This window comes from Buteo buteo, chromosome 11, assembly GCF_964188355.1.
Source record: "Buteo buteo chromosome 11, bButBut1.hap1.1, whole genome shotgun sequence".
NCBI lineage: Eukaryota > Metazoa > Chordata > Aves > Accipitriformes > Accipitridae > Buteo > Buteo buteo.
In genome coordinates this window covers 20,947,950-20,974,883 of record NC_134181.1, presented here as the reverse complement: position 1 = coordinate 20,974,883, position 26,934 = coordinate 20,947,950, and the positions used below count along the sequence as shown (strand labels likewise).

Here is a 26,934-nt window from a genome sequence, read left to right as displayed (position 1 = left end):
TATCACGTTAGTGTTTTATTTTGCACTTTACTTTTCCTTGCCACGGGCCTGGCATATTGTTTTGTTCTCTTTGCTCCCCTTACACAAAGGGTGGTGGAGTTTGTTTGTCACTGTTGCCTGTTCTATTATCAGGTTAATGTCTGAGTGTTCTGCATGTGCTCTGGGCAAGCAAGGAAGAGACTTGAGCGTTCATGAAAAATTACTAAATGAAACACATTAACAACTTTTTCCGTGTAATTTCTAGTACTAGCTGCCAAAGGTGTCTATCTTTTGTGATTTTCAGGCTATACATTTACACAAATGTGAATCTAATTATTTTCCATATTGCCTTGTCTTACAGGTTGGCTTGCAATCAGCTTTGCTAATTCTTCTAGAGAGTTAACTTTGCCACCAGAAATGGAGTACAGGACTCAGCTACCACATCCTGAGTGACCGAATCCTTTAATACAAAATGGAGAAGAAGCGTAGAAAGAAATGAGCCTGTTTATAAGGCTTTACCTCAAAAGACCATGAAATCTCTACTTACTTTGGGCACAGCTTTAAGAATATCCACTTCATCAGCACAGTGAAAGCAACGTTTACTGAAGTAAAAATGAACTAGTTTATAAAGAAAAAAATTGTGATTTGAATATATGGAATTTTTGGAATGAAACCATTTTCTTCTATGACCATGAAGTTTGCAAACATCTGGTTTGTTCTGGTTGTTATTTTACTCTGTGGCAAAAAACACTTCAGTACCAGACTAGGGAATTCCTCTCACGAGGCTCACATATGTCCTGGATGTTCCCGCCTTACTTTAAAAGTGGAATTCACTTCGACAGTCGTGGAGCATGGTAATAAAGAGTTAAGCAGTAAAAAAAAAATCCCTGTGAAGTTCAAGTGTATGTTACTGATTTGTGGTGTTTGTGCAATTGTAACGTTCAGAGGGTTTCTGTAGAAGCATGTTGCCTGCTAAACTCTCTATATTAAAAAAGAGAAACAGTTTTCTTCAAAAGTTCTTGGTTTAACTGGAGACAAGATTCCAAGAACAAGAGAAGAAAGAGAGGAGGAAATAAAGAGTATGTTAAAAGTGAAAATGAAGTGTGAAGGCTCAGGTGGGCAAGTCTGGTCAGTTTGGTGTGTTTAGCAGCTGTTTGTTTCGACCTGGCCGGTGGTATGGTCGAGACTCTTTTATGAAATGTAACCACAGGTGGGCCTTGAAGAGATGAGAAAGGCAAGAAATCTCTGTGGGTTTTTTTGGTCAAGAAAAAGTTGGGAAAATTGTAAAGATAATGTGAGGGGAGCAGACAAAAGGCAAAGTGAGGCAGATACTACTGCTGAGATGGCAGAGGATAGCAGTAGGATGTCTTGGCCCTCTGCCCGCTTACTGACTCAGGTATCCACGTTTCTGCAGTGAAGCTGTGTGTGCACCTGCGTGCTTTCAGGCAGGATGTCCGTAGTGACATTTCTGTGTGTAGTTCACCAGAGACTACTGTGGTGAATGTGGTGATGTGCACTGGGGCTGAGGTCCACAAATCACTAATCCAGATCAAGGACTGGACTGTTGGGACCGGCTTCATTCTCCGTGTGTGTCGTACTTGGTGTCAGTAGTTTGCACTAAAGCTCCATCCCGTATAGAGGCTGGATGTCTTTAAATCATACATGTCCAGAAGCATATTGGATTGGTGTGTCAAGCAGTCGTTTGTACTGCTGGATGTAACAGTAAGTCTGTTACCTCTGTCCTGCTCCCCGCCATCGTTTCACCTTTCCATGATATTTACAATTCTACCTTGTTTCAAAGGTTTTTAGCATATTTTGCAGGTTTCTTGATGGAAAAAAAAAGGTATTATGTAGTGCAGAAACAAATTGCAGATTTTTAGAAGCAACAAAAAAAGTGCCTCAAACTGTGATTGTTTGTTCTGGATAAAGGAAAAAAAGAAATATTTGGACCTTTGTGGTGTGAATGGATGAGTAAGCTGCTTATACATCAGTTCTGATAAGTTGTACTCTTGTTCCAGAGTATATTGTGGCTTTTAATGGATACTTCACAGCTAAAGCTAGAAGTAAATTTATTTCAAGTGCACTAAAAAGTAGTGATATTGAGAACTGGAGGATTGTACCTCGCAACAACCCAGCCAGTGACTATCCTAGTGATTTTGAAGTTATTCAGATCAATGAGAAACAGAAAGATGGAGTACTGACACTGGAAGATCACCCAAACATCAAACGTGTAACACCTCAGCGGAAGGTCTTCCGATCACTCAAATATTTGGAGTGTAAGTAATTTTCTGTGTGGTTGCATGAGATCTGCTTTGGAAAAGTCTTCTTAGCCTTATTTCAGGCCATCAGCTTAGTGTTGCACAAATGAGAAGTGCCCTACAGTTTTCATTTAATTTACGGAAATCTATTCTTTTGCCTATAAAATTGTCATGGTCTTGTCATACCTTTGCTAAAGCATGGCAGTGATTCCAACTACAACATAAAAACTTCTTTTGCAGCAGTCAGTTACCAGAGACAATGGACCACTATATCCGTAGTAGATAAAATGGAAGCTTTTACTGAATTTGGTCAGAGAAAATGGATACTCACTCATCTAAAATTTTTGTTGTAACAATATGATATGTATATTTGCATAAAAAGTGAATCTTTTTTGGTTTTCCTCAGACTGTATTTTCTTTTCTTAATCCTCATTCTGCGTAGCTGATCCAATGTTGCACTGCAATGAAACCAGATGGACTCAAAAATGGCAGTCGTCTCGTCCCTTGAGAAGAGCAAGTCTTTCTTTAGGTTCTGGCTTCTGGCATGCAACAGGTCGACACTCAAGCAGGCGTTTGCTGAGAGCTATCCCACGCCAAGTTGCTCAGACCTTGCAGGCAGATGTCCTCTGGCAGATGGGTTACACAGGTATGCTTTTGTCTATTGGCTTAGAAAAATTACCTCCTTTGAAAAAACAAGTGAAGTGTAATGAAAGGCTAATTGGATCCTATGTGTTAATCTCTCATTGGGTGCCAGTTCTGGAAAGGTTGAGAAATACTTTGTTTTGAGGTGCATTTTTTACCTACGGAGTGCTCTTTTGTGTATGTGTGTACTGTACTTAAGAGAAGTTGGTCATATTTATGATCTGTGGTTGAATTTCTGAATTGGAGTATGTTTTCTTTATGTATAACTTACTGAGCTTGTAAATTGCATGCAACATTAAACATAAAAGTTTTCTTTGACTTGATAGATTTGCTATGAAGCTGAATCAGAAAAAACGATGCTTTTCTATTATAGGTGCTGGTGTAAGAGTAGCAGTGTTTGACACCGGTCTGAGTGAGAAACATCCACATTTCAAAAATGTAAAGGAGAGAACAAACTGGACTAATGAGAGAACCTTGGATGATGGTGAGTTGCTATGCACAATTGTCCAATTATTCCTGACGCTGACATGTTCTGTTTTCCATTGTAAAACTGCCATTGATGCTGTGGTGCTAACATCTGTTGAAACTGTGTATCTTGAGAGTTTAAGCTTAATTTTGCAGTGTCCTGAGCACTTTATACTCATACCAAATTCAACAAAGAGTATTAAGGTTCCAGGAGGGTGTTGTGGAAGTCTCCTTTGAATCATGTGTGGCGTTTCATCATAGCATTTGAAAAATGTCAGGGCAAGAAGACATTATGCAGGCATAAATACGTTGTCAAAGTAGGTGGAGGTGAGAGCAAACCCCGCAAAGCTGTTTCTTTCCTATTCCTTTTTATGTATTCTGTTGTTTTACAGTGCATACATATTTCCATACTTCTGAGGGAGAGCATTTTCCTTCTTTATTGTGCAGTCCTAAACTAATCAGAGTTTTGGCACCTTTGTGTGAATTTTTTCTAATCTATATAGTTTTCACCAGCAAACACTGTGCTGGCTCATGCCTATCAACATTCCAGAGAAATTTTTATTTTCTGCAGTATGTTTGTGTTCCTTTTTCATATGTTGACCCTAACTTGTCCTGACCATATGCTTTCACAGATTATTAACCTCATATAGTCTGGGTCAGTGAGTCATTTTAATCCCTTTAGAGTTCAAGGTATATGCATATTTTGCTCAGTCTTGCGCGCATCTCCATAGTTTTATCGTGGGTAGTATTTCTTTGCATTGCAGCACCTGCTTTTTGTAGCACTTTCTATTAGTTCTGTGCCCAGATGGTTGCTGAACTGGCAAATTTGGAGCACAGAAATATAATGCACATGAAAGCAAAAAGCTAAATTATTGTTTGAGGGGAGGAAAAAATGTGTTTTCTTGTCTTATTTTTTTATCCTTAACAAAATATGTTTATTGCAGAGTCAGGATAAAAATCTTTTAAGAAGTTTATGTAAAAACACGTTGGCCTTGTGACTTGCATTTTTCAAAATAACTTTTTTCTCTCATGATTGCTTTGTGTGGCTCTTGATTTCATTGGTAGCAATCAGGAGTGGATAGACTCGAGAGTGTGTCACTCAAAAGTTTCATCAGCTGGCTAGCTGGCTAGACAGTGCTGGAAATTCTGGCCCCACTGAACCCAGTAGCAAAATGGGATTCAAGAAGACTAGGACTGAACCCGGTGTTTGTGGGTTGTTGTAAAGTCTGTTAGATTGATGTGATTTTTGGTATAGGCAGTGTTTAACAGTACAAATCCTTGACAACGAAATGGTTTGTCTTCTAACGTTTTCTTTGCTTCTCCCTGTGATAGGTTTAGGCCATGGGACTTTTGTAGCAGGTGTGATAGCCAGCATGAGAGAATGCCAGGGATTTGCTCCAAATGCAGAACTGCACATTTTTAGAGTGTTCACCAATAACCAGGTAGCTATTTTACATGTGTTTCAATTTTTGCCTTTCCAGATTAATGCTGTATTAATCCTTTCCTTTGGGAATATTACAAGTACTTGTAAATGTTGACGTACTTTCTTTGATAAATGGGAAGGATACATCTTTCTGTTTAAAAGAGACTTACTACAAGACGTCTTACAGTTTCCAAATCTGGTATATTTTTCAGAAAAAATGTGTGGAAGTCTGATTTGTATAATGTTGGAGTGATCACTCAAATGTACTGAGCACTAGAAATACTAGGAGACCATTGTCACTTTTGTTCTTTATTTTGGTGTTGTTTCTCCTCACTGTCTGAAGTCTGTATTGTCGTGGAATCACTGGATTTTCCAATGATAGCTTTTTTTCCCCTCTTTCTTACATAGGTCTCATATACATCTTGGTTTCTGGATGCCTTTAATTATGCAATTTTAAAGAAGATAGATGTATTGAATCTAAGTATTGGTGGGCCAGACTTCATGGATCATCCGTTTGTTGACAAGGTTAATACGAGGCAGTAACGTGGTCATGGCATTTATATCATTCACACAAATGTCAGTCTTGCAGAGCTACTTGTTTGCCACAGCTGCTGACAGGATCTGGTGCTGCCGACAGTTTCTGTGGAGTTTCATTTGCATGAGAAATTTTGTACAGTGTACAGGCTTTTAGGAATATATTTAAGGAATGGATTAAAAAAACCCAAACACAACCCAGATATTCACAGAACTATGGAAGCATGCCCTTTTACAAAATGCTGTATGTACTGCTAGGAAGTGTGACCCCCAAGAAGGCAACTAAGTGGGCCGTTAGTACAAGAAGCTTAACTGAAATCCACCTTTCTATTTTTTTTTTCCAATCTCTGCATGGTTAATTTATTTCATAGTAAAAATACGTATAGCGTGAATTAAGCAGCAAATTGTTTAAGAACAAATAGGTAAAAAGTACAGGTAGTTGATTCAGCTATGTGATAAGAGATTCGTTCCAGGGTAAGACAGAATTAGATTTTTGTCTTTGTAAATGTTGTGGTTCCTTGAATTGTTGATCTGTCCTTCGAAAGCACTAAGTTAATTAATTTACATTTTAAAAAAGGATAAAACCTTTCTTCATAAAGGGTAATTAAGGGATTTGAGGCATAGAAATTCTTCCTTTTTTTATTATGATAACCTGCACTGAAATTTAGTTTGACAGTGACTTCACTACTCTCCCCGGAGTATTACTGGAGGGGAGTCAGAATAACTTGACTTTGGCATCTGGAGTGCTTTGTTATGGACAGGAGTTTTTCCTTTGGTGTGACGTAAATACATACTGTCAGCAGTGTTGCTGTCAAGGCTGGGTTATTGGTCACATAATCTTAAGAAAGTTTGGAGCTTAATACTGAGTATAGCAGTGAGATGTATTTTATAAGTCTCAGTAAGAAAGAGGGGTTGGTCTAATCATTTGCTTATGTGAGGCCCCATGGAGTGTACGTTTGTTAGAAAGTCTCTTTTTTGGTGGCAGAGCCTTATTATAAACATTATTTTTTGTAGGTGTGGGAACTGACGGCTAACAACGTCATCATGGTCTCTGCTATTGGCAATGACGGCCCTTTGTATGGGTAAGTTTCAATGACCGCTTCAAAGAAATGCAAATACGTTGTTATTACATGTTTTTGGAAGTAGTTGTGCTTGGTCAGGAAGTTTTCCCTCCTCCTTTTTTCTGTAATCTGTTTATAGAAAGTGACTCAAGTTAAACTCTTTTCACTGTACTTATCACTTGCTGTAGTAGTACAGCAGTTTGTGAAGTAGTTAGTTAAATATTTTTCATTGAAACAGTGGAAAGTCAGTAAAAGAAGAATGGCAGTACTTCCACCTGACACTTCCCTGTTAGTGTGAGCAGACATCTTTGGGTACTGATCTTGGGCTTAAGGAATATAGAAGGGATCAAGCCAGAATGATTTGTGGTGTATTTCTAAAATAAATGCCTAAAACCAGATTTTGTTCTATCTTCAAGATACATGGTTTGGTATTTACTGAGTTACTAACTGCCTGAAAAGTTGCTCTGACTTGTAAAGTATAACTGTATCAAGTAGGACCAAAATTTGCTTCTGTGGAGGTTAAAAAGAGTGTCTGACAAAAATCTGATGGCAGCGTGTTCATTATCAGGATAAACTTATGACTGTGTCTTGGGCTTTGGAGTGGTTTTGGTTTGTTTTTTTTTTGTCTTCCTATCTCCCAACTTGTTCTAGGACTCTCAATAACCCTGCTGACCAGATGGATGTAATTGGAGTAGGTGGCATTGACTTTGAAGATAATATAGCTCGCTTTTCATCTAGGGGAATGACCACTTGGGTAAGATACTTTGACTATGGCCAGCCACATCTGCAGCCAAAATAAGGGCCTTGGAAAGGGAGGCTTTTTTGAAAGGGGAGTACCATGTGGATGGTATGTGTTGGAGTAACCAGTGATAAAACATTTCATCAAAGATCAGAATAGTTAAGAGATTGTAAGTCTTTAAGCAAGAAGCTTAATGTTCTTTGCGGGGTTTCTCATCATTAGTCTTGACCGCTGTTAACATTCTTGATGTATTTGTAAGATGTCCAGTACCCTTTGATTTATGGCAAGGACTTGCCTGTGTGGTTAAATCTGCAAAAATGAAGGCCTGCTCTTGTCCTTCCTTTAGTTTAAAAATCCTAGGATTTCTAGATGCTATGTGTAACATTGCACTTGCTTGCCTGTTGAACTGAGGTGACGGGTACTGCACACATGATTTCAGATGAGACTGCATTATGATATTGATTAAGGGGACTGTTATATGTTTCTGTTTGTATTGCATCTCATCCATTAGCCAGGTAGCAGTGTGGTTATAATTTTGTCAGTGGTTTCATGCTTAGCATAGATACTAGAGTAATTGACGGTAATGTTAATGTTGAAAGATTGAGAACTTGTCATAAACAGCTTGAGTCCTTCTTTAGGTGTTACTTGCTATTCCATGATGCTGAACCTCAGCTAATTTAGTTGATAATTTTACTTCTGAATGACTTGCAGTTAGTTTAAATGCCCAAATGAAGCAACCAGTGTTCATTATGTATTAGGGCAATAATCTGTCTGTTTTCTTTCACAGGAGCTGCCTGGAGGTTATGGTAGAGTGAAGCCTGATATTGTTACTTACGGCTCTGGAGTGAGGGGTTCTGGTATGAAAGGTGGATGCCGCTCGCTCTCTGGGACAAGCGTAGCATCTCCTGTGGTGGCAGGTGCTGTTACTTTGTTAGTGAGGTAAGACTTAAATCAGAATCTCTAAAAATATACTGATGGAGGAGGGTCATAAAAGGCCCTATAAAGGAACCCACCAAATAAAACTAAACTGTGTTTAGATGTAGGAAAACAAACTCGGAGAATGAAATCATGGTTCTTCTGCCTGGGACATTATCTTATCTGACTAGCTCTAAGTTTCCTGGGAAAAAACTTGAGAACTGTTTTGAATAGTAGTTAACGTCTTTGAAAATATAACTAGGGAGATGAGTATTATGAACTAATTTTGTCACATTTTTTAATAATTTTGAATTGCTGAGCCTCTGTCAACTGTGTTGTAGAAGAGCAGCTGCTCAAAGTAGGCACCTGTAGCAGATAATTATCTAAGTACTTGTAAATTTTATAGGGTTTAGGGTTTTATGGCTATTGTCTGGTTGCATAAGTCATCTGTTGTGCAATGAAGAACTTGAAAGGAAGGTGGGAGTTGCAAGTCTGTACTTTGTGTTTGTCATTGCTACTACCTAAGAATGAGACAAACCTTTATTTGAGAAACACAGCAAAAATTCAAAGTTATCATATTTGCTCCATAAAATGGTGCATTTTTCTTTGAACAAGAAAGTAATCCACCAACCCCCACCCCACTCCCCACCGGAAGGGTCATGTTGCAAAAGATACCAGCAAGTTTCCGGTTACAGGGGCTTTGATTTTCAGAATATTTTATTTAGCATATGAAGATACTTCCCTGATTGTAATGACTGCTGATCATGGAGCACATTGTAAGGAGAAAAATTCATGTAATATTAGTTTTTAAGAGAAATGTGTCAGAAACTTGTCACTCTTCTTCAGCTGTTCCAGTGAGAAATCAAGTAATAATAGATAAATATGAGCAGAAGATGTTACCCACAACAAACTGATTTTTGATTGCATTTTCTTTAAATCAAATTACTGTTAAGGCAGAATAGTAAACAAGACTAGCTAGAAATAGAAACTACAATAAAGGCCACCTAATGTGATCTATTGTTTCATGTTTCAGCACAGTTCAGAAGCGTGAAATGGTGAATCCAGCAAGTATGAAGCAGGCACTTATTGCATCAGCACGTAGACTTCCTGGAGTCAACATGTTTGAACAAGGACATGGCAAGCTGGATCTCCTGAGAGCTTATCAGATCCTCAACAGCTATAAACCACAGGCCAGGTTAATTTTAATCCTTAATTAATCAATGATACACTATAATCTGCTGTATTTCTTTTAAGAGAGCAGGTGATGCATGTATAAGTTGAGCAACCTGTGCTTATGCAACAAAGAGAACTTGCACAGGTCTTACGTAATCCTGAAGCATGAATTTTGACGAGAGAATGGATCAAAAGTCAAAGTATTTTCTGCCTAAGTTATAGCAGTGTAGGGGTTGAAGTGTCTATGAGAGCTAAATTTACTTTCTCTGCTAGCCTCAGATATTATGACTAATGTAACCTAGAACACAATAGAAAAGTACTTAAGTTCTAACTTTCAAGAATAAGAACATTCTCACTGTGCTGAAAAGTGTCTTTTTTTGTGTGTGAAAAATCTTTTCACAAAACTTAAAAATTTTAAAAAAAATAGAGGGGGAGGGAAGAAGACTTGAGGGCAGATTTGGAAAGCAAGGTGAGAGCTTGATAGAGTAACTATGACTGGCATGTTTTATCTGTAATTTTTTCATAGTTATGTATAGCGGCATGTGCTTCTGTTTCTTGATTAATATTTTTTTTTTTAATTTTACCTCCTCCATCCTGCTGTAGTTTGAGTCCAAGCTATATTGACTTGACAGAATGTCCCTACATGTGGCCCTATTGTTCTCAGCCCATATATTATGGAGGGATGCCAACCATTGTTAATGTTACTATCCTTAATGGTATGGGAGTCACTGGGAGAATTGTAGACAAGGTAAGACTTAACATTGTTCCACATCATGACTATTAATGTTGCTAAAAGATTTCCAGAAAAGACTATTTTAGCTATGAATTTCATAGAGCAAATCAGATTTCTTACTGCTGAGAGCAAGAGGTGCAAAATGTTTGATTTTAAAGGATTTGTCAACATGAGCCGTCTATAAGTTTTCAAGATTTCTTTGTATTCTCTGATAGGATTTAAAATCTGGATAGACTTTCCTCGTATTTTTTTTTTTAAGAGAAATGGAGCATAAGTAATCTCAGTAAAGAATCCTGACGTTATAAATCATGCCTCTTCCATGGGTCAAAATGACCCAAATGCATTGACTTACCAAGGTCTGCTGCAAAACCTGTTCTCTTACAGCAGTGATGTTGAGTATATTGGTTGACTAGGGAGGTTTTATTTTTTTTTTATTATTTTTTTTTTTTAAGTACGTTTAAATGCAGAACAGATTTGGGAATTGATACAAGTTAAATAAGGCACCTATCCCAAAACTCTAGCCAATGTAAATGAGCTTAATTTCAACATTTTAGTGTGAATCCTGAGGTCTGTTTTAGATTTAAGCTTACATTAAAGGGCATTGAAGCTCTTATTCAACATCATTAACTTATGCTAATACTCAGACACAGCTGATGTAATTGGCTGCATCTGTTGCAGCCTTAACTCTCTTTGTTACCAAAATGAAATTTTGTGTTCTTACCAATATATTTTTGCACAGGACCCCAAAACCTTAAAACAGGCGCACTTACGCAGCATGCTATTCAGATAGCTTCTTAGAGAGTCCTGCCTCTGAAAAGCCTATAGTCCGGATAATTAAGGCTGTCATGATTAGGTTGATTCACTGACACAACACCAACCTTTTGGACTTTGTGGACATTTTAAAATTTGACATAATCTTCAGAAAAGCTAAGATTTGTTATTTCTTTGTGCAGAGGAAGAGGACTGTGTGCAAAAATTAGTGACTGCAAATACTGTTTTACCAGTGTCCTGTATTCTTCATTTCACAGCCAGACTGGCAACCCTATCTTCCCCAAAATGGGGATAATATCGAAGTGGCTTTCTCCTATTCCCCTGTATTGTGGCCTTGGTCTGGATACTTAGCAATTTCCATCTCTGTAGCAAAGAAAGCAGCATCTTGGGAAGGCATTGCTCAAGGTCATGTTATGATCACAGTATCATCCCCTGCAGAAAATGAAGTAAGTTCTGTGCGTTTTGGTTTTTCTGTGTTAATAATTATTAAAACTGCATCCTGATAAACAAATACCTTCTTTTTAAGGGGTTGCTTTGGTGCTGTCATTTGAAGCCTAAGTTAGATTGGGGTCAAGAAACTGAAGGGTACAAATAATGATCTTTATAGTCGAGAACAGCATTAACCCGTGAACTGGATATGCTTTAGAATCAGAAAACCTCTATTTGAGACTGACTTCATAATTTCATTTGTTCATTGTGGATTGTAAGTAATGTGTTTTGAAAAAGAGATTACTTAAGTTTATTTCTTCTAGAACCATGCTTAATTGTTCCTGAGAAGTTTTTAAGGTTTTGAACAATCGAAACAAGTCACAGTTTTAACATATTTTAAGTATTTTATACTCTGAGCATAAATACAAACTGTTGAGTGCAGAAAAAATACTATGGTGATTTAAAGCAAAAGTCATCTCCTTGTCTCCAGAGCTGGCACAGGTGACTAAAAGTAGATTTGATACCTCAGTTTTTTTGGTCTTTTACAATCCACAGTTAAATGGTGAATGTTCCTGTGGGGAAAAAGGATTTCACTATAGTGTGTTCTGTCCTGCAGTCTAAGAACGGTGCAGAGCAGACTTCAACGGTGAAGCTTCCAATAAAAGTGAAGATTATTCCTACTCCACCTCGTAGTAAGCGAGTCCTCTGGGATCAATATCATAATCTCCGTTATCCACCAGGATACTTCCCCAGGGATAATTTGAGAATGAAGAATGACCCGTTAGATTGGTATTTATCTCAGGTTCTATTAAATCAGTATTTCTTGATTGTGTGTTAATGATACGGGATAACTTTACTGAATGCCAGAGAGCTCTGACCTTTTGCAGTGTGGTGTGGGATTATCTTTTCTGAGAAATCCATGAAAATGCATACTTTTGGTGCAGGATTTTTTTTGTGCTCTATGGTTTTATTCACGTTAAATGAAAAGCTTTTAAAATGCACATTTAAGACACTGAGATTTTTGTTTGGCTTTCAAAGTGTAGCATATTTCTTTTCTGCTGTAATTTCTCCCAGGAAGTTAAGGGGGGCACTTTATTATCCAATTTAGCATTCGCTTATCAAAAAAACAGGAGAAATTTGAAAGACTGAATCCTAAAGAAGAAATCCCTTGTCTGTTGAGGGAGACTGTCTTCGAAGCAGGGCGAGTCTCAGCCGACCTGTGTTCTTTCATCATGGAAACCACTCATAGGAAGAATCGTACAACAGCGTATAAGTGAGGATTAATTGTGTCAGTCACCAAGACATAGCCCTTTAGAAAGTTACTTGGAGCATGCAGATGTGCCAAATGGACAGCAACTCTCTGCTGAGTTTCAGCAATTATTTACAGGTGGACCTATGTGCTTCTTCCAGTTAGTAGTTAAAACTGCTCTCACTGGCTCTTTTGTGAGGAGGAAGTCCTGTGAAGAGCATCCAGCTTTAATGCAGCAGTGTTTCTCTGGTGCAACGCGAACAGGTAGAATTGTGCTTTGTAAAGGAACATGCTCAATTTCTAGCTTTAACTGTATAACTAACTTCTCTGTAAGTACTTGGAACCAGTGTAACTTGTGAAGAATTTTGCAAGGAGGAGATGGTGCTTGGAAAATTACAGGTTATCATTTGAAAAAAATTGACCTTTTAGAAAGGAAACTAGGAAGTAATCTATAATTAGAGGATTAAAATCAGATTTTTGCATGCTAGATTTAAATGTCTTCAACACTTTTCTCTTTTCCTAAGGAATGGTGACCATATCCACACAAACTTCAGGGACATGTACCAGCACCTAAGGAGCATGGGGTACTTTGTTGAGGTTCTTGGTTCACCATTTACATGTTTTGATGCAAGTCAATATGGTAAGCATGAGTTAATTGCCTTGTTCTCCATGCTGTTAGCTTCTTCCTAAAATGGCCTGGTCTTTGGAAGACCAAAAATGTTGTGGGAGCACAAAGGAAAATTCTCATGGTAGTAGAAAAATATTATAACAGTGGGTGTATTTATTATTTATCTGCTGATACTTAGTTGTGTGAAGTGTTGCTGCAGAAGCTTGCTTGGGAGTCTAGTAGAATTAGTGCAGTTTTCTGTCCTTATCATGAAAAAATGAGAGGGAAAGCCCACTTCTGAGTGTATTAAAAGCCCCTTTGTATTCAGTCCCACAAAGGCAGAACTGTATTTGCCAAAAGATTTTGGCACAGTCAGACTGAAGCATGATGTGAATAGCAGACTAAAATCAAAAGTGCCCATTCTGGTTGGTTTTTTTTTCTGCAGGAGTGGCATTTTAAAACACTGATCTTTGTGGATAGACAAAAGAGTGGGGAAGGTATTCCATCCAACCATATGTGATAGCAAAGCAGTATGTGGATTGTTTCTTCTGTGTTCATCAGGCAGGAGATTTGATAGATTTGCCAGGCAGGGGACAAACCAAGCAGGCCATGCTCTTTTCTGCTCCAGTATGCCCCAACAAGACCTTCTTTTTTGGGCTGTGATGTTCTTCAGTTGACTGTAAAGTGAGGGTGCATTCTCCTGACAGTTTTCTAGTTCTAGAAATGTTGTCAGTAGTAATCTTCTGTTCATCTTGATTCTTCAGTAAATATCTCACCATTGCTTTTTGAGTTCAGTGGATGTGCAACTCGATATAAAAATGGTAGCCCTTAAAAAAAGTAGCAAGATAGTTTCTCTTCTGAGACCACCAGTTTTATAGTTGATAGAGAGCAGCATTAGGGGACTTCTCTCTCCTCTGATTCACCATTACATTGTACCTCATTTGATTTGTAGTTTGTTGGGCTTCCAGAATTTCCTCAATGGGAAGAAGTGAGGGGCGAAAAATGCAGTGATCTGTGGTCCATCTACCACTTCTCCCTAGCTTGTATTGTTTGCAAACTTGGTGAGGGTGCACTCTGTCCCATTGTCCATGTCATTAACATGGTTTCTACAGGATCTTTATCAGAAGGCTTTCCAAATGCAGACTACCTGGACTCGTAGAATTGGCCTGGTTGCAAGGGACTGTGAGATGCGGGGCCAGCATCAGTGGTTTATCAGATTGGTCAGGGTATCATCCTGTCGAGATTTGTGTTGTCTCTGAGGAAGGAAATACCACCACCTCTCTGGGCAATCAGAAAGTGAAGAAGCAAAATGGCTTGATACTTAGAAGCAATCTAAAAGCATAAACACGTTTTCAGGGAATAAAAGTGTATTTTTCTGGTTGTGTTTTTCAGTGAAGCAGAGAAGGTTGTGCTTGCTTGTTCACAGCAGTGGGAGAGGGTTATATGAAAGCAGCAACGGCACTTTAGTCAGGTCTACTAAAATGCAGCTGTAGTTTTCAAGGTCTGAATCAAACCAAGTTTCAGAATAATTGTTGTCTACTTGGCTGCAAATCTGCAGTGGTGAGTGCCGTACCTTTAGAAGTGGAGCAGTGAAAAACCTTCTGACTAGGGTACATCTACATTAGCACTTTAGTTTGTATCAGCAGTGAATCTCCTGATTGTCCTCTTCTGCCACAGTTTGGCTTGGTTTATGGAGCATTTGGGTGAGACCAAACTTCAAAATATACACCTGACCTATGTGGGCATTCAGTTAATGAGACCACACAAGCTTAAGTTGCACGTAACACCCTTAAAAAGCATACTGTGCTGCCAAACTGATTTTTGGATACATTTGTAAACTGAATTGTCTTGTGTTTCCCATCCTTAAATATGACTTCTTTAGGTAAGCTGCTAGAGCAGGGCACATGGACCAGATATTGTGCAAAATGTGCACTTGTGTTGACTTTTGCGTGGGTTGTGTGAATAGTGATAACATTACAGTTGCCAGCCTGGTGAACTCTTGTTTTTGCTTATACACACAGGGACTTTACTGATGGTGGACAGTGAGGAAGAGTATTTTCCTGAAGAGATCACCAAGCTGAGGAGGGATGTTGATAACGGACTTTCACTTATAGTGTTTAGTGATTGGTACAACACATCCGTGATGAGAAAAGTCAAGTTTTATGATGAAAACACAAGGTACTGATTTATGTCAGTTCTTTGGGAAATAAAATGCCATAGAATTGCCATTTTATGCACATATTACCCTAAAAATCCCAAATGTGATATGCTGTACTTCAGCACTTGCATGCTACTTGTAAGAATGGACTACCTGAAGAACACAATTGACCTTAAGCTGCAGCTTAAGGAGAATAACTACCTGTTTTATCATGACTGCGAAGGCCTCTATGGTAATGTAATCTTTTAAAGCCAAGAAAAACATCTATAATGAAAAGAAGTAAGAAATTAGAGACTGACAAACAAAGGAAAATGGTTGTGTTTTCACTTTTGGGGAGCAGATTAGAAAGAATATGTGCATTGCAAACAGTACTGCCAGGTTGTGCACCCATTATTGAAATTATTCCAGTGTATCATATGAAGAGAAAATACATCAGTATCACCAGTGGTGATAGAGACCGTCATAATTACTGTAGTTGTCAGCCTGTTTTGTGTTACTGCTAAGCTGGAAAGATCTGTTTGCAGTTCGTGAGCAACTAGTGTTTTGCTTCATTAGAAAAATGAGAAGCAGGTTAAATGACTGTCATTTTTGCCTCATCTTAGCCAAACAAAGAGCATAAGACTGAATTTCTTTCTAGCAAATTGAAGTTTTCCATGGAACTGAATTGCGCTGAGAACTTTATGTTAGTATTACTTAACTTTTGCTCAAAAGCACTGGTGTCAAAGAGAGACAGCTGCTCACATGCTCCTGGAGTTAAATAAGGCTTTGAGATGTAGTTCATTATTTAAGTGACTCTGAAAAAGCCTGCATGCGGGAAGACACCTGACTTCTCATTACACAAACTCTAGGAGTATATTCTGTATACTAATAAACTGTGTCACGCTGTAATTTTTACAGGCAGTGGTGGATGCCCGATACTGGAGGTGCTAATATACCAGCTCTCAATGATCTGCTTTCTGTCTGGAATATGGCCTTTAGTGACGGGCTGTATGAAGGTGATTTTACCATGGCAAATCATGAGAGTGAGTACTGGAGTCCATTGCCTACACAGGCTACAGTGTGTTGTTTGGAAAATAGTTTCTATGAGAATGAGATTGAGCGAGAGTCAAGGGAACCGCTCAGATTCAGTGCAAAGAGTCTCATAAGCATGCTTGAATTATTCCTTCCTTTGTAGACTGTATGTGAAAAAATTTCAGACCAGATAATGAATGTACTCAGCTTAGGCTTGCATTCCAGGTACTGATACTTTGAAGAGTATTATTGGGGTGTGTCTGTATTTGTCTGGACTGTAAATGTTAGTTGCTAAGATGAAGCCTTTGGTTTTAATTTTGCAATTACGTGGAAATTTGAAATTTTGGAGGAAGAAAATTGATAGGAACTTTTTCCTTGGAATATGCCAATTTAGACATGCATCACAACGTCCTGAGATGTTTTGCAAATTCCTGTTCTTGTAATCTTTTGAATTGTTCCCCCTCAAATGAGTATGTTTGGTTTCAAGTTCAGACTCTGTGGTTAGGCCACAGGTCTGTGACCTTACTGTTTTCTGACTTTCTAGGTCTAGCCACTCTTTCTTTTTATCTGACCAAGTCACTTGATGTTTTCATGCTTTGTTTCCAAATCTGTCTTCTGACTGGTTCATTTGGAAAGCGTATGGGTCGCGGTTTAACCCCCGCCGGCAACTAAGCACCACTCAGCCGCTCGCTCACTTCCCTCACAGTGAGATGGGGGAGAGAATCAGGAGGGTAAAAGTGAGAAAACTCATGGGCTGACACAAAGACAGTTTAATAAGTAAAGCAGAAGCCGCGCATGCAAGCAAAGCCAAACAAGGAATTCATTCACCACTTCCCATGGGCAGGCAGGTGTTCAGCCATCTCCAGGAAAGCAGGGCTCCATCACGTGTAACACTTAATTGGGGAGACAAACGCCATAACTCCAAACGGTCCCCCCCTTCCTTTTTCTTCCCCCAGCTCTATATGCTGAGCATGATGTCATATGGTCTGGGATATCCCTTTGGTCAGTTGGGGTCAGCTGTCCCAGCCGTGTCCCCTCCCAACTTTTGTGTAATCCCAGCCTCCTCAATGGTGGGGTGGGGCAAGAAGCAGAAAAGGCCTGGACTCTGTGTAAGCACTGCTCAGCAGTAAGGAAAACATCTTGGCATTGTCAACACTGTTTTCAGCACAAATCCAAAACATAGCCCCATACTAGCTACTATGAAGAAAATTAACTCTGTCCCAACCAAAACCAGCACAATGTGAGAAGAGAAGGCACCAGCATTGAGGGCTTTATATGCTCACCAGCATTGATTGAAGGACTCTGGTTCTCTGTAGTATAAATAATGGCTGTTAGTGTGAAATACTGTGTTTCTCATGGCATTTGATTTAAGTTTTTCAGTTTAAAAAAGATCATGTCAGTCTCCTAAATGGAAATATTTGAAAGCATTATGTAAAGGTGAAGCTGCGAAAGCTGTGCTTAGAAATGCCTTCTCTGTGAATACACATATTGGTCAAAATATGCAAATTCAGAGCAATGTTCCCGGGAATGTTTTCTGCTGTGCTTGTTTTAACAGCTCACTGGAATATGGTGGGATGGGAGGGAGTGTAATTTCTAGTCTAAACTGCAATTTTGTGATGTCTTTCAGTGAATTACGCATCAGGATGCAGTATTGCAAAGTTTCCAGAAGATGGCATTGTCATTGCACAGACTTTCAAGGATCAAGGTATGCGCTTCCTTGTCTTTTTTCTGTTTTAAGTAGAACTTTGTAGTCAGTGCACAAGCAAAGTTACAAAGTCTAAACGTGTAAAAACAATTAATTTAAAAGCACATTGACAGGGTAGGTATTTTTTCGTTTTGCCTAGAATATGTAGTTGGATGCCTATCAGGCAGCTGCAATATGACTGTATATAATTTTTATATAATACAGCAATATCCAAGTGTATATATGCAGTCTTTTATTATGTTTGCTGCATGTAAACACATCTGCGTGTATGTGTGTCATGCATCTTCAGAGGGGAGGGGATTGTGTCATAATTGTGTTACTTGTCCATGTTTCTCACAAATTTCAAGTGCTACTGAAATATATCCCCTACTCATTGCCAAATTTGGTGTGAATGTTGTGGTAGCTGTGGTGATCTAAGGATAAAGGTAAGGAAAAGTTTGGTAGACAAAATGTCACCTGCTAGACTTTCATAAGGGAAAATTTTAGGCACGCAGAAAGCCTATGCTCTCAGACTTGAGGGATCTATTCTCTGTGTATATCCATTCTCTTCAGTTTTATCAGAATATCTTTTCATTTGTGAGGTCATAATTCAGAACTGTAACAGCAGCAGGCCATTTAAAAAAAGAACGACGCATTTTTTATGAGCCTGTAGAAAGTGCTGTGTAGGACTAAATGACCGGAACTGTTAGCGTGTTGCAGGTCAGGTTCGTGTATGTGGGTGTAGAGGGTTTGAGTGTGTGAGCAGAAGCGCATGCATAGCTTCTGATATAATCCAGCAGCTGCTAGAGAAGATCAGCAAGTTCATTGTATTTTTGACTTAAAATGTGCAGTAGATGTGATTACCTAGTGGAGAAATCTTCTGGAACAGTAAGGAGCTGATCTGTGTGAGCCTTTTGGAGGAAAGACGATATCCCTGGAACACTGTATGCTGATGAGTTAGGTATTTCCCAGAGAGAGAGAGAGAGTCAATTTGACAAGTAGCCTGCTAGACCTGTTTTTTCTGTAGAATCTTTTTCATTACAATTCATGAAGCAAAAGAGCTCTGTGTTTTGCTTCTGCTATCTAAAGGCAGTATCTCAAGTAAAGGAGACTAAATACGTAGTATTTGAAATTTGTCTTATTTTGTTTTTTGAAATGGATGTTAGAGGCGGGAAACCTTTAACCTAAAAACAGCTTTCTACACTTCATTTTAGTTCCTTCGTGAATTGGGGTGTTTTCACTCATGCTGTTTATTAGAGCTTTCCGTTCACAGGAGATAAAATGATTGGATGGATTTGTAAGGTACAAATGGCAAGTTTATAGCCAGGTGTCCTTTGGGTTTTTCTGCACGTACCCATTCATACTGGGAAGGTTCCTGTGCTTTTTTCATTTTTTTTCTGTTCATCGATTATCTCAGTTATAACTGTAAATATCTCGCAAACATGTCTTTTAGGTTGCCAGTTTATTATTCGGATACTTGCAGGGCTTTTAGAGGCAGGCCTTTCAATGATACTCCTTTAAAAATTACTCTTTACAGTACAGGTAGAAGTGTTTCAGAAAAGGCTGACAAGCAGATCTATGAACAATGGTGGGGCTGGATGTACTGAAAACTGGCTCTGCCTGCCAGTTCAAAGAGCAGCTGGGGTGAGGAGGGAGTAAAATTTGCCAAAGGTTAAAGCAGGAGTGGGGGAGAAGGTGAGAAAACTCACGTGAGTTTATTTTTTCTTTTTTTTTTTTTTTTTCTTTTTTTGTCTTTCTTTTTTTCTTTTTCTTTTTTTTTGGCTGAGGTATCCTTACTAAACAATACTGTTCTTTGTTCCTGAATTGAAAGCTGAACAGATGAAGCACAAGGGTAACTAGCAACTGCAGAGTTAGAGAGATGCAAACCCAGCAGTCTTTAAAATGGGCTTCTCCTGAACAGCTGCCTTAAATGAGTTCAGTCAAAGCCTTTGTCTTGCAGGTGCTGCTTACAGAGAGGCAGATGTTGCATTTCATGGAATGTCTCTACTGTTCTCTTTTATTAGTTCCGTAGTAGATTTTCTTGTAGGAATAGGTAGGCATGGCAGCAAAGTAAGTTGGCAAAGAGCAGTGTGCACTGTGATGGCTGATTCTGAAGCTACTATGTCCTGTAGAATTCTGCAGAAGGACTAAAACAACATAAGGTGATTTGTAAGGCAGAACATTTTCATTTTAAACCTGTTGCTGAAAATATTAGGATTTTTCGTTCAGGCATGTTGGAGATAATGCAGGCCGTGAAGTCTTTTCCTGCTTCTCCACCAAAGAAAGAAAAACGTTAACATCAGTAGGAAACTTCATAATCAGGGTCTTGGAGCAGTTTCATGTTTATCATAACATCATGGAGTTTTTGAAAGGCATTTGCATAAATGTGTGACATGAAGAGTGTCATAGCTGCATTTGTAAGTTTGGAATGTAGGCTGTGTTGACTTAACAGGTAAGTTGATGTTGATGCTTTGCAGGCTATGAAATCTATTTGTGCTTTGCTTTAGGTCTTGAAGTTTTAAAACAGGAGACTGCTGTAATTGAAAATGTCCCTATTTTGGGACTTTACCAAGTTCCTTCTGAAGGTGGTGGCAGAATTGTTTTGTACGGTGACTCTAATTGCTTGGATGACAGCCATCGACAGAAAGGTGTGTAAGCTTTGACATGCAGAAAAAGGTACTGTCTGAAGCTGACAACTGTCCTATGGGATTTTTACAGCTCCCATCAGAAGTAGCTGTTTTCTAGGGACTCTCTGAATATTCCTAACTGGGGATTAATTTCAATTCTGCAGAGCTCTACTGAAAATGCTGTAAGCTGCAGTTAAAACAAAAGAGCACCCCACATTAAATAGCCCCTCTGATAGATGGGAGCATTCCCCTCGCCCCAGGCCCCTTGCCCATTTTTCCATTCCACAAGCTTTGGGGGCTGGTTTTGGAGTGTTTTTTTGCAGTGGGGTTGGGGTTGGTTGGTGGGTTTTTTTGCTTCTCTGGGGTGTGTTTGTTTCCAGAAAGCACTAACAGTTACACATGCTTGATCTGAAGTTGTGAGGAGGCCATTAGGGGATCCCTTCACTTTTTTCCCAGTTGCATTTTCAGAATGTTTGTGTAGTACAATGGATTTTATCTTTGAGCTTGCTCATCAGCGTGCCTTGTTCCCTTTGCAATGTTTGTCTTGTTCCCTTTGCAATGTTTGCCTTGTTCCCTTTGCAGTGTTTCCTGTGAGTATTTATGGTAATGTTCAACATTTCAGTTGTGCATTGCTATTTTCAGGTTATTCTACTTTGACACAAACCAGCTGGTGTAAATATGTCAGAAAGTAGGAATTTCTGTTTGGGTTTTCAAAGCATTTGTTTGCAACTCTGGGTAGCAAGTGTGCGAGTTGTGTGTGCATGTGGTTTCTGTGGCTCCCAGAGAAGCCATTCTCATGCCTACACACTGTGGTTGGTCCTTATAAAACCTTTTTTCTAGCACTTTGTCTTATCTGACTTTTCAAATTTTTAAGAGATTGATTGGGTTTCTCATGACGTGTAAAGCACAAGCTGGTAGATCTGTGGCTCGAGAGGCCAAAGATAATCCAATACATGAGGTGTTTTTCTGCATTTCCACTGAATGTGATGTTCAACCTGAATTTTCATTTTCTGATGAAAAGTACATTTATAATTTTTTTAAGCTTTTGTCCCTGACATTTTAAAATACTGGGTTAGGTAATCCATCCCTTGCCTAATTTATTTAAGTTTGAAGGAACTTACTGCCTAAGGGAGCTCTCTCTCTGTAGCTCATTTCTTTCTCTCCCAGACATTTTTTCTTTGAGAGTTCTCCAGTTTCTCCTTATCTGTCTTTGGGTGGCTTCCAATGAGTTGCCATAACACCCAATGTATCAGTGCCTTGTGTGCTTGCTGTAGGTTACTGAAAGCTCATAGCATAAGAGAAGATTCCTAGCTTTAAATTAAGTAATAGAAAATGACACTTTGTGACCTCCCTAATGCTGTTAAATTCAGTGTGACCTGTGAAGCAAGAAAAATTGGGAGGCTCTAAAGAAATCTTTAAATTAGCTTTTAAGTTGTGAACCAGGAGCTATGTCTCCTGCAGAGACATCGGTGGCTTTAACTGAGGTAAATTCCTAACATTTGTGACTATAAATCCTTAAAATCTGATTGACCTCTTTAAAAATCGAAGGTGAGGGTTTAAGGGACACCAGGATTATGAAGATTAATTCCCATTCCCAGCCAACTGTTCCTGGGGGAAGCAGTTCTGAGAAAAATAGTTTACTATATAGTGGAAATAGCTGATAAGGCATTGTCCTATTCCTGCAAATGGAAGTTTTAGAGAACTGTGATGTTACCTAGCTGGACTGCTTGTTTGTTAGGGATAGCTCTGGATTAAGGTAGTAGTAATTCAGGAGAGAATCAAAATGTGGGTTCATGTGCTGTTGAAGTGCAAAGGAAAACCATGATCAAGTATATTGTGGCATTGACTCCCAGCCTGGTCTGTACCACAGCTGCTGTAGGTACTGCTTTTGCTTTAGCTGGGATGTAGCCAGAACCTTTTCCCTTCATTTGTTTGTTTATTTTTTTAAGCTTGGGAAAGCAAATGGGTCATAACTTTCCACTGAAAACACTACCTTGTTCTTACTTTTCTTTGCAAGGTATTTATTTTGTCCTTTCAAAAAAATAGTTGGTTTTCCATTACCCTCTTAAAAATTATATCAGAAGCTCCGAGCTTCCTGGGTTTCCGCACCAAAAAAACTCATAATTTTTGCAGGGGCTTGGATGGCCTTGCATAACCTGGAATTCCCGTATTTGAGACCTGGTTTATGTCCTACTCCCCCAAAGAGCCTGATTTGGTACACAATAGAAGATATTTTTAGACTGAATAGATTATTTTTGTGTTTGTGTATTGGGGGTGGGGTGGTGAAAGTTGCATCTTTCTGAAATTGGGCCTAGAACTTCAGAAGAAGAACAAGAGCCAGGAAAACTGATTGTACTTCTAAATGTCATTACAGCCTTCTTAACAAAAAGGTAAGCCATTTTAAACATAGCGTAATGCATATCTTGTTTTGTGGCAATGAAATCCACAGATTGCTTTTGGCTCCTGGATTCCCTCCTGCAGTACACTTCTTACGGGGTGACGCCACCAAGTCTCAGCCATTCCGAAAACAGACAGCGACCACCATCGGGAGCTGGCTACTCTCTCCCCGAGCGGATGGAAGGTGAGAGCTTTAACTACCAAGCAGAGCCACAACTGAGGGAGTGTCAGGGTGAAATTTAGGAAGACTGAGGCAGACCCCTTGAGTTATATGCCAGTAACATTAGTTTGGTGTGAGCTCTACAATATTCTGTTGTTTTACTATAGAAGAGAGCACTTACTGTAGGGATTTCTCCTGATATAGTTGTGATTTGACTGAAGAAAATGTTCTGTTCATAGAGCAGGAATTTTCAGATGCCTGGTTCTGCTAGGGAGCATTCTAGTTACTTTCTATGGAGCGTGTAAAGCATTCAGTCTTGTCTCACAGGCTGCCAGCAAAACTTGGATTACCTACCATCATAGGTGCACAGTCTTACTGTTTTGTAAGGTACCCTTTAGTTAATTCTAACCCAAGATTTAGCTACGAGTCATCGTTACTGTAGAGAGCTCCTGGGTTTACAGCAAGTCTGTTTAGCCAGAGGCAAATGTCAGTAACTTATCCTACCAGTCTTTTGGTTACCCAGTCTGTCTCTGCTGTGAGTTGCAGGTAACCATTTGCATCGATACTCAAAGGTGCTCGAGGCTCACTTGGGAGACCCTAAACCCCGGTCCCTTCCTGCTTGTCCTCACCTGTCCTGGGCCAAACCACAGCCTTTGAATGAAACTGCCCCCAGGTTAGTATAGATCTTTCTTACAGCTATACAACAAGTCTTGCTTTTGAGTTCAACTGAAGAACTATTTGTTCCATCCGCTTTTGAAAGGGACAACTGGAATGTCTTTCCTAGAGAAATACCAGATTGCAAAGAGGAAATAATGATTAATGCCTCTTCACTGAATAATTCTGACTCACCTTATAGCAACACTATGAAACTGGAGGGGATTTTAAAAATAGCTTCACAAGTCAGTTCACCACTGTGATTGAGTGATCCCACCTTAGAGTGAACAGTCTTGGTTAAATCTATCATCAGTGTGTGCCTTTGAAATAGTTTTCTGATGCAGCTTCTTGGACAGCTCGCCTAACTGCCTACTGTTGTTGTCGTGGTTTAACCCCAGCCAGCAACTAAGCACCACGCAGCCGCTCACTCACTTCCGCCCCACCCAGTGGGATGGGGGAGAAAATCATGAAAAGAAGTAAAACCCCTGGGTTGAGATAAGAACGGTTTAATAGAACAGAAAAGAAACAACTAATAATGATAATGATAGCACTAATAAAATGATAACAGCAATAATAAAAGGATTGGAATGTACAAATGATGCGCAGTGCAATTGCTCACCACCCGCCGATCGACACCCAGCTAGTCCCCGAGCGGCGATTCCCCGCCCCCACCCCAGTTCCTAAACTAGATGTGACGTCACACGGTATGGAATACCCCGTTGGCCAGTTTGGGTCAGGTGCCCTGGCTGTGTCCTGTGCCAGCTTCTTGTGCCCCTCCAGCTTTCTCGCTGGCTGGACATGAGAAGCTGAAAAATCCTTGACTTTAGTCTAAACACTACTGAGCAACAACTGAAAACATCAGTGTTATCAACATTCTTTGCATACTGAACTCAAAACATAGCACTGTACCAGCTACTAGGAAGACAGTTAACTCTATCCCAGCTGAAACCAGGACAGTTGTGTTGTTTGTCAACTTGAAGGAAAGTATGTCAGCATACAGCCCATACTTGTCTGCTGAGCTGGTAACTTTTGGTAGTCTGTGTGCAAGAGAGAGAGTTGTTGGTAAATAGTTGCCTATCTAAGTGTGTCCCTGTGGCATCTGAATTTAACTTTGGAGGCCTGCAAACTGCACAACCTAAAGAATGGAGCAGATTATCATTTGGGTCTGAACTAGTGAGTTATTTGTAGGTTTCAGCTGTCACTTTCTTTAGATGTTTCTACAAAATTCCTTGCATTACTGAAGTGGGCAGACAATTCTGTCTTTACATTTCTTCTAGCAACCTTTGGAAACATCAAAAGTTACTGTCAATTGACCTTGATAAAGTGGCTCTGCCCAGTTTTCGACAGAACCGACCCCAAGTGAGACCACTGTCCCCTGGAGAAAGTGGAGCATGGGACATTCCTGGAGGTAAATTTGAAAAATTTGAAAGTTGCTGGTTTGCTTTGCTTTTTGTATAAGCTTTGAAAAAAACCCAAACATGGTGCAGCCAGAAGAGAGGCCACGTGTTTTATTTCCAGTTGTGAAAAACAAGCAAATAATAGTATGACTGTGTTGTAAAAGGCTGACTGATGAAGCCTAAGAGAAATATTTTTGCATAGGAATAGTTTATTCAGAAGAAAGCATGCGTGCCATCCTGGGAAGAGGATTTTGGTGGGTGCTTTTTGGGTAGTTGAGATTTGTTTTGGTGCTGTTCAGACCTACGGGTGTCAGCAGCAGTCCCTGTCCTTGGGAACTGTGGCTAGATACCTTCTGCTAATTAAAATTCCTTGCGTGAGTGCACAAAAGCAGAGTCCAGAAGATTTTGTCTGAATGGTGCCTTGGGCAAGGTGTTACACTAACAAATGATGTAGAGCACTTGAAACAGCTTTCAGTCTCATGGTGGGCTGCTCTCCTGTATAAGCTTGACACTGCAGACCCAGCTGGAAGTGGTTTGAAAGCCTCACGCGTGCTCTTTTCCCAGTCTGAGCTGCTAGACTGAAAGAACCCTGTAAAAACAAAGGGTTTGGTTCTATAACTCATCCTTGCCACGTGCATGCATGGTCTCTGGAGCAAGCACAAAATCACTTCCTCGTGGCATCAGGATTTGGTGTGATTTATAGAAATTACTTAGTGGTAAAATTATGGTCAAGCATTTGCATCTCTCTTCTAATATAGAACAGAAGATTGTTGTTGCAGGGGAAATCTGGGTTATACTTTCATGTGCCCAAATAGGTCAAGGTGGAAATGCTGGTGCTTTTCTGTAATGTTAACCTCCTGTCTTATACTTTTGCTAATCGGTCTGCAGTTGTTAATCTTCCTGTCTGAAATGTAATCTGATTAATAGCTGTTTCGTCTTTGAACAAGAGTTGCTATTGGATCATTTTGGTAGATAGTGTTAATGCTGCAAAGACGTCATAGCTCATGCAGTCACTAGTCACTTCCAAACCTCTTTGACTTTCTAGGTATAATGCCTGGCCGGTACAACCAGGATGTAGGGCAGACTATTCCGGTCTTTGCTTTTCTTGGTGCCATGGTGGTTCTGGCATTCTTTGTGGTGCAGATCAACAAAGCGAAGAGCAGGCCAAAGAGACGGAAACCACGAGTGAAACGACCGCAGCTTATGCAACAGGTTCATCCACCAAAGACGCCTTCTGTGTGAAAGCTCTCGCTTGCCAAAGATGACCTCCTTTTACTGGTTGCTTTCCTGGGCAATCGATTGCTCCCAGTGAAGGTGCCATGAATGCAACACTGATCCTACTAGTAATTCACACCTGACATCATCTCATAGTCTTTGGTTTCTGGAGAGAAAAAAAAAAAAAGGACCTCAGTTGATCGTCTGTACATAAAACTGCAGCTTTAAGCAGCCAAAGCCACCAAAGACTTGAATACTGTTTAAATGGCTGCTTAGTCACTACACATCCCAAGAGGGGGAAAATGGACCTTTTTTTTAAGCTGACCAAACTAAAATTTATTTGTTTAGAGGCTATTTTCTATATTTATTGTTGGGGAGGGCGGGGGGAAAAGTCACTTTAAGGACCTCTGCTAAGGAAAAACAAGTGCATTTTTTTGGACGGAATGCAATTTTCTAGAACGGTATTATGCTGAAGATTATAACGTACACCATTAAAGGAGGGAGGGGGCAAGAGAGACCAGTACAAATTGGTGAGACATACTCCTGCAGTTTATTTTTATAAAGCCAACTACCATGATGTTTTGTAATTTTTGGTCATGATTTCACCGTTGTTGGTGAAGCAGATTTTCAATAAATATGTTATCTATATGAAG

General features: G+C 39.5%; 1 protein-coding gene across 1 annotated transcript; it reads left to right on the top strand.

Annotated features, from left to right (window-relative positions):
• Positions 1–427: 427 nt before the first annotated feature.
• On the top strand, positions 428–26,934 carry MBTPS1 (membrane bound transcription factor peptidase, site 1). The gene is made up of 22 exons (XM_075040338.1): positions 428–833; positions 1,998–2,255; positions 2,680–2,883; positions 3,253–3,363; positions 4,677–4,786; positions 5,176–5,292; positions 6,316–6,383; positions 7,014–7,116; positions 7,889–8,040; positions 9,050–9,211; positions 9,793–9,937; positions 10,951–11,139; positions 11,739–11,911; positions 12,896–13,011; positions 15,000–15,156; positions 16,034–16,158; positions 17,775–17,852; positions 20,339–20,479; positions 22,908–23,039; positions 23,562–23,688; positions 24,947–25,077; positions 26,112–26,934. Exons 1-22 carry the CDS (start codon positions 647–649, stop codon positions 26,306–26,308), a joined length of 3,183 nt encoding a protein of 1,060 aa, XP_074896439.1. The 5' UTR covers positions 428–646; the 3' UTR covers positions 26,309–26,934.

Excerpts from the sequence above, each read along its gene's own strand:
- MBTPS1 (XM_075040338.1), top strand. The coding sequence starts at position 647 with ATGAAACCATTTTCTTCTATGACCATGAAGTTTGCAAACATCTGGTTT. Across the intron at positions 6,384-7,013 it reads AATGACGGCCCTTTGTATGG|GACTCTCAATAACCCTGCTG; the intron begins GTAAGTTTCAAT and ends AACTTGTTCTAG. Across the intron at positions 13,012-14,999 it reads TTTTGATGCAAGTCAATATG|GGACTTTACTGATGGTGGAC; the intron begins GTAAGCATGAGT and ends TTATACACACAG.